The sequence below is a fragment of the Nicotiana attenuata genome, chromosome 3 (assembly GCF_001879085.1).
Source record: "Nicotiana attenuata strain UT chromosome 3, NIATTr2, whole genome shotgun sequence".
NCBI classification, from domain to species: Eukaryota; Viridiplantae; Streptophyta; class Magnoliopsida; order Solanales; family Solanaceae; genus Nicotiana; species Nicotiana attenuata.
The window spans coordinates 62,599,598-62,607,678 of record NC_031991.1 but is presented as its reverse complement, the minus strand read 5'-3'; the positions used below and the strand labels follow the sequence as shown (position 1 = coordinate 62,607,678).

General features: G+C 38.0%; 1 protein-coding gene across 1 annotated transcript; it reads left to right on the top strand.

The window, feature by feature from the left end:
- Positions 1,230–6,882, top strand: LOC109224432 (probable serine/threonine-protein kinase DDB_G0290621). Its single transcript, XM_019389011.1, is given in 11 exon segments — positions 1,230–1,335; positions 1,400–2,004; positions 2,006–2,809; positions 2,854–3,513; positions 3,596–3,682; positions 4,292–4,444; positions 4,650–4,813; positions 4,913–5,069; positions 5,275–5,397; positions 5,700–5,787; positions 6,444–6,882. Coding segments are annotated over 11 exon segments (3,117 nt in total). The 3' UTR covers positions 6,614–6,882.

Below are 8,081 nucleotides of genomic sequence, written 5' to 3'. Positions count from 1 at the left end.
TAATATCGGCAGAGTTTTGTAATGGAATGTAGTTAGAAGTATACCTTAATTAGGACTGTCTATTATATAAGGAATTCCATTCATTTATAACCTGGATATCTCACTGAGAAAAATATATACAATCATTTCTTCTCGCTATTAACTTTATTTATTGTTCATCCGAGTCGCTCATCCTTTACTGTTATTACAATATCACATCGAGATTACTTCAATTCGAGGTCGAGGTTTCGCTTGTGCGCTGTTTTGATTCATTTTACAGTTTAATTTAGTCATTTATTTTCTCATTTATCAATTGGTGTTGTCACATATCCTTCAAAGAATTTTCAAGTTTACCTTACCAAAAGGGTCAAATACATATAATTTTTTTGGGGGTTGGGGGGGGGGGGTAGCGGGGGGCGGGGGAGTTTGTCTGTGCGCTAAGAATTCATAATATAGTTAAGGAGGGCGGGTACTAAGTTGATGCCGAGTAATTCTAAGCAATGGTGCTCTCCCACTTCTCTTCTTTTGATATTCCGAAACCTTTGCATTTTACAACGCCCCCTTGTTCTCTCCGCTCATTTTCCATGTTCCATTTTTGGAAACCCTTTTCCAAAAATAGCAATTCTTCAAGCCTCAAAACCAGGTTCAATTTCAATAACCAAACATACAAACAGGTAAGAATTTTCTTTTACCCTTGTCCCATTTCAGAAAGTTTGTTAATTTTTTTGAAACTCTTCATATTACATTATATGTTTGTCGAGTTAAGAAAAAAGATTGTGTCTTTATCAATTGTTAGCTGACTTTTTGCCTCAATATTTTCTTGAAACTGTTATATTATTTTGATGGTTTATTAGAAATTCTCTAATATTGGTGAACTTGTCTTGTTTTTTGTGATTATTGATCAATTTACGTGGGTGATTGTATTTTATGTATGCATAGTGGCTGTTAAGAAAGAAGGACTAACCTTGCAGTTGTGAATATTGCCTAATATTTATTTATAATGATTGACCAGATTTCTAGTTAATAACCTTTTGTTTCTGGTTGTTCAGTTGGTATTTCGTGTGGTGGTAGAAGCGTTGGAAGCAAAAAGGCTAGTTATATACAATACCCTTTTGGATTGAGTTTGTACATAGAATAAATTATTTGGTGTCACGAGCACATAGTAGAAGTTTCAAGAAGCTTTGGACCATTGGTGTTATGAATTTTGTCAAACGTTTTTAGAAGTAACGGCCAAACTATTAGAGAAGACCATGACTAGTGAGTCTTGTGGAATTTCAGGCCAAGAAGTTGGCAATATTGTTCCGTGTGATGAAAATTGTGATGACAGGCGTAGGCATAATGTGTCCGTGCAAACAGGCAAAGAGTTTTCAGAGGAATTTCTTAGAAAAAGCGTGACACCAAGAAAAGCAAATATAGTAAGAGATACAGAACAAAATCAGCCTTGTAGAGGTGTTTCTAATCTATCTCAAGATTGCCGTCTCCAAGGAACTTCATGACCTTCTTGGGATAAAGAGAAGAGATTCTGACTGCAGTACAGAATTTCCGGATTATACTCCTAGGCTAGCACATGCAGCGGAAGGTGAAAAGAACACTTATTTTGATACGACAAGCAGATGTAACGAGGAATATAATGTTAGTGGACGACAACCTTCTTGGTTCTCAGATGAAAAGAATAGAGATATATTAGAGTCCCCTCATGTACCGGAAGGTGAAAAGAACACTTACTTGGAGAGTTGTGCCAATGGAAAGATGAGATTGCTGTGCAGCTATGGGGGTAGGATTTTACCAAGGCCGAACGATGGAAAACTTAGATATGTTGGTGGGGAGACGAGAATTATATCAATTAAGAAGAACTTAACTTTTAATGAGCTTGTGAACAAGACAACAGCGATATGTAATCAACCTCATACAATTAAGTATCAGCTTCCTGAAGAAGATCTTGATGCACTTGTATCCGTGTTGTCTGATGAGGATCTTCAGCACATGATCGAGGAATATCACGACTTGGTAAAAAGTTCTCAAAGGCTTACAGTTATTTATTGTGCCTTGTGCTGATTCTGAGGGACCTTGTTCCTTTGAAGCAATGACATTACAGCAAAGTGAAGCTGATTATCAGTACGTCGTTGCAGTAAATGGAATGCTTGAGCCAGGTCATTGTAGAAGCTCTAGCAGGGATACATTTGGAAATGCACTGGACTACAGTCCAATTTGCCAAAGAGATTTTCCAACTTCTCTCCCGTTTGATAACCATAATAGAGGTAATTCTATGAATGTGAAGTTTCTGCTCCGAAATCCCAGTTCTTCTTATGTTAACTTATCTCAGGTCCCCTCTACTTCATATGTTCAATCGTCTCCTTTATCTCCAGCAGCATTTCAGATCAAAGATCCTAACCGTTCCCATGTCTTTTTATACGATCATGTTGCAAGTCTTGAGGTTCCTGATGCCGGTAGTCCATATACCATAGAGGAACCACTATATGAAAATTCCTATCATGTTGATACCACAGGATACTATTATAATTGTCCTCTTGATAGGACAAATTACCCTAGTAAACAGTTTGTGTCTTATACGCAGTTTGGTCGAACAGAGTTAGATTCTAAGAGGCTAATGTCAAATAAAACGGCAATGCATTTAGAAAAGTTTAACTTTTCTCAAGTATCTGATATTCAAGCTACATCGGGTTTCAGCATGCATCGTGATGTCACTGAATCACGATTGGCTGAGAGGCCCAATGTATCTGCAGAAGAATCAATCAGCCGTCCCCTTCAGATTTTCTACCTGAAAAATCTCCATCACTTGCAATGTCTAGTTCATCACAAGAGTGGTCAATGAAAGAGCATGAGGTGAGAGATGAAAATCACTGAATTGCCAAGAAGGAGAATCAACCAAATATAGAAGCAAGAGAACGCAACAGAGAGTATCTAGATCCTCCTTCCGATAAGTGCAGTAGAAGCTCTGAGGTTAATACAACCAACATACCAACTGTTAACGCCATGGAACACAAGTTGAAATTGCCAAAAATTCTATGCTACCCGGAGTCAGCATCAGATCCCCAAATACTAGGGGAAAGACACACTTCCCAAAATACTATGAGCAATGTAACAGACTCCTACAGATTTTATAAGCCACAGCCTTCAATATTAAAGGATAGTAGTGGCCTCCAAAACATGCATTCTGTGCCATTTTCATCCGAGGAATCTAGTTTTTATTTGGATTGGAAAAATCCCCTTACCAGTGATATATCACTTCCAAATTCAGCTACAGATGTGGCTTACACTCATGAGGTCTCTGTCCGCCAGAAACTTGCGGATGGTCCTCATAAAACTATGGAAAAGGGAAATGCTGATGGAATTTCAGCAGCATCTACATTACCAGAAATTGCTGTTATTGTGGAAGATGTAACTGATAGTGTGCCTCCTGATATCCCCTTATCTTCAACAGTAATCCCACATGTGCAAGATGAACCTAGTGATGGGATTCCATCTGCTGAAGAAGAAACTGACGCCGAGAGTGTTGTTGAAGAATCTGATTATGTAATAATTTCTTTCTCGAGTCATTGGTATCAGGTCTCATTTGGTTTTGTGGAAAAAACTTGACTATTTCATGAATCTGTAGGATGTCAAAATTGGTTCTAACGGAAAGGAGGAATCTGTCTCTGATGCTGCCATCATTGAAAAGGAAGCCGGGATCTATGGCTTGCAGGTCCAGAACTAATTCTGTTAAAGAATAAAATCTAATATTTGATTATGATATATAGTGAATGCTACCTTTTTCCTTATCTCTTCTTACTAATTTTGACCATGGATTCGGATATTGAATCTTTAATATTTTCCAAATAAAATTTATATATTTGGAAAGTACATAAAAAGTACTATAAGTCACACTAATTAATAATTTAAAATATTTAAAAGACATGAAAAAATCGTGATTGAAGAAAAACTAGTTTGATTCTCTGAAATCCGAAATGCATCAAACAAATTGGGATGGAGGGAGTATTATTTATGCATTTGATCTTTCAACTTCAGTAGTTTACCTACGACTATATCACAGTGAATGAACCAGGGGCAGACATGACAACATTCTTAAGTTTCACTTTTATTTCCAATCGCATAAACAAGAAAGAATGAGTGAAGCAATTAATGCAGATGGGGAATGTTTGAGCTGTTTGTGGTCATAAACTGTTATGTGTATAATGGAATTAATGAAAAATTGAACTTTGAATTTACCTTGCTTTCCTTATTAAGATTTTACATCACTTATAGAGAGGATTTTTCTCAATTTGAACTAAAATCAGTGAGTTACTACTCGCAGATCATAAGAAACAGTGATCTTGAAGAGCTACAAGAATTGGGATCAGGAACATATGGTACAGTATATCATGGGAAATGGAGGGGAACGGATGTTGCTATCAAGAGAATAAAACAAAGTTGTTTTGCTGGGAGTTCATCTGAGTAAGAACGACTGGTACGCCCTGACTCAACTTCAGAGAGTCGATTTTGCATTTAGATATGGATGGAAATATAACATTCCTTTGTCATGCAAAGACAAGTTACTGAGAAATAAATCAACCATATTGACTAATTCTTCGTCGCGTGAATAACTCTAAGAAGAAAGTAAAATGATTCTCATAATCATCAATTGGTAAATGTCTAGTTACTGTGTTTTTCAGATCAAAGAATTCTGGAGAGAGGCTAAGATCCTCTCCAAGCTTCACCATCCAAATATAGTGGCTCTTTATGGGGTGGTTCCGGATGGACCTGGTGGAACAGTGGCTACGTTGACTGAATACATGATCAATGGATCGTTAAGGCATGTCCTGGCTAGGAAGGATTGGTGAGTTTGCTGCTTCTTATTTCCACTTATTCGTAGTTTCAACTATTCTTGCCAATGACGCTAGTCCATTCAGTGATTTTGACCCATGGAATTACTCAGTTCTTGCAGAGCGCTTGATCTGCGGAAAAAACTTATGCTTGCGCTAGATGCAGCTTTTGGCATGGAGTACCTGCATTTGAAAAATATTGTTCATTTCGATTTGAAATGTGAAAACTTGCTAGTTAACTTGGGAGATACACAACGCCCTGTGTACAAGGTAAATTTCAAATGTGTGTCTCTTCTGATAACGAAATACCAGGCTCCTCTCAAGTGTTGCTTTATCTGGCGTACAGGCAGTAGCCAGCAAATTGAATTTTAAGTTTTGAAAGATGTAAATTGGTTCGTGTCTATTTCGATTTATTAAGATGATTTGGTTAATAGTGTTCCTTTTAAACATGTAACCTGACGCATAAAATTTTCAGGTTGGTGATTTTGGATTATCTCGGATTAAGCGAAATACCCTTGTTTCGGGTGGTGTTAGAGGAACACTTACGTGGATGGCGCCGGAGCTATTAAATGGAAACAGCAGTCGGGTTTCAGAAAAGGTAAGATCTTTTTTTCTGTATGCTTAACTTCAAACTGGAAAAGGGGAGCCTTCACGTAATTGCTAAAGTTGCTGCCATGTGACCAGGAGGTCATGAGTTTGAGCCGAGGAAACAGCCTCTCGCAGAAATGCAGGGTAAGGCTGCGTACAATAGACCTTTGTGGTCCGGCTTTTCCCCGGACCCCGCGCATAGCGGAAGCGTAGTGCACCATGTTGCCCTTTTTTTAACTTCAAACTGGACCGTTACGTACTTTTATATCCCAGATATGAAGAAATGTGAAATGCCGTTAATCTGTTTGGCAGGTGGATGTGTTTTCATTTGGCATCACAATGTGGGAGATCTTGACAGGAGAGGAGCCATACGCAAACCTGCATTGTGGTGCTATTATCGGTAAGCTTCTAATTTAGTACCTAATTATGGAATTTTAAGAATAGACTTGCAGTTGCCTTTCGATGATAAAGCACGTATTTACACTGTCAATAACTGCAGTGTTACATTCTTATAGGATGTTGTGTCTTTGACAATTTGGTTTAGCCTTCCATAAGCTGATGATTATAGAAGAAATTCTGTTGCTGTCATGCTTGCCGTATAACATTTAAGTAATCTGGAACTTCATTAGATCTATCCATAGTTTCCCGATGTTTTCAAAATTGTTATTGGATTTAGTGGCAAGACCAATAAGAGGACAGTGCTTTTGAATTTCTGAAATGTCCCCTTGGCTCTATTAATTGCAACTTGGGGAATTAAAAACACTTTCTATTTTTCACTATAGAAATTTGTGCTTTATGGTACATTTATGTAGTTTCTGAATATGTAAATGGAATCAATGCCTCAATTTTCACAAGAATTTAGATGCATCGACCTTGCACCTCCATTCTTTTGCGACAGAGGAAATATTTTGTCCTTTCATATGTTTTTGTATTGTAAGACAAAATTCATCGCACATGGAGATATACGTATAGTATATTTTTCTTTCTGCTGCATGAGAATTTGAGACTCTCTGGACAAGCTTGAGATTGAAATAGTTTCATAATTTGTGGATGAAGGTGGGATTGTAAATAACACACTCCGACCTCCCGTCCCACAACGTTGTGATTCTGAGTGGAGAAAATTGATGGAAGAGTGCTGGTCACCTGATCCAGAAGCAAGACCATCATTTACACAGATAACAAACAGACTGCGGGCGATGACACAAGCGCTCCAGCCAAAGACTTGAGTAAGAACATGAGATTATACATCCATGCCAGTGTAAAGGATAGTTTATATGAAAAGATAGCAGTTGTCCGTTCTGTTAAAATAATAAGTTTCCTTGTGTAAAGACATGAGATTGTACATTCCATGCCAGTGTAAAGAATAGTTTAAATGGAAAAAAGAATAGTAATTGTCCATTCTGTTAAAGCAATCGGCTTCCTTGTGTGAAGAATACATCATGTTGAACATTGGATGCATAAATGATATACGAGATTAGTTCTCCAATTTACTTCATTTTCCCCTCTTTATTAGTACTGTTTATGTGCAAGCTCTCAAAAAGATTCACCTTTTTAATTCTTTTCAAGTCGACCAATTTATGGCTTTGTTTCTATCAACATTTATCGATTTCGGAGATTTTTATGAAATCATGATTTTCCACGTATTTCCACCGAAAAATGCTTGCTCATAATTTTAAGTCCTTTCTCGGATGAGGTAAGAAGGGAAGTTGTGGGATTCTATGCATGCTTATATAAAGAGGGGATGAGTAGGAGACCGAAGTTGAGAGGAATAGTGTTCAATCAAATAGGAGAAGATAAGAGGGAGTGGTAGGAGAGAACGATTAAGGAAGGAAGTGAGGTGAGGGAGGTGTTGGAGAGTGGTGCGGGTGATAAGGCCTCGGGACAGGATGACTTCACTTTGACTTTCTTCCAAGAATATTGGAATACGACCCAAGGAGAGGTGATGGAACCATTGCTGCATTACAGGAGACCGGAGAATTTGAAAGAAGCCTCAATGCATCCTTCATTGTCATCATACTGAAAAAGGAGCGAGGGACGAACATCAAGGATTACATGTAATAGAAGTCTAGTGGGAAGCATCTAGAAGATAATCTCTAAAGTGCTTTCTAGTAGACTAAAGAAGGTGTTGGACGAGACATTGCCTACCTCTCAGGAGCGCTCGTGGAAGGCAAATTCTAGACATAGCTTTGGTGGCAAACAAGGTGGTCGAGGGCAGCCACGGATCTTACCTGGAGAATCACCATCATAGTCAATCTTTGTCTCCAATATTTTCTTGAAATGTTTGTGACCGCTTGTACTACATATATTTTGTAAACCGTAATGTTTGAATAAGATGGTCCTTGTTGCAAGTGGGATCCTCTCACCTGTGCTCATTTCCGTTTTACAAGTCAGATTGAATTTCGGCGAACAGCAATGGTGAAGATATCATGCATTTGGCCTGCTCATTTCGGGCACAAACTATGATGTTGTTTTATTTCTTTGCTCATCTTTCACTTTGTTCTACTGCGGCGGTAAAACGCTCCTATGAAAGACGTCATTCTTATTAAGGATGGAGAGATATGTACCACCCTACCATAACCGTTGGTGATTCTTTTTCTTAGCTTTATAATACTTACCTTTATAATTCTGAATAGTATCCCACATTATTTATACTAGGATATCTAAAGGGGTTTGTTTATAAACTCCGCCGATTGT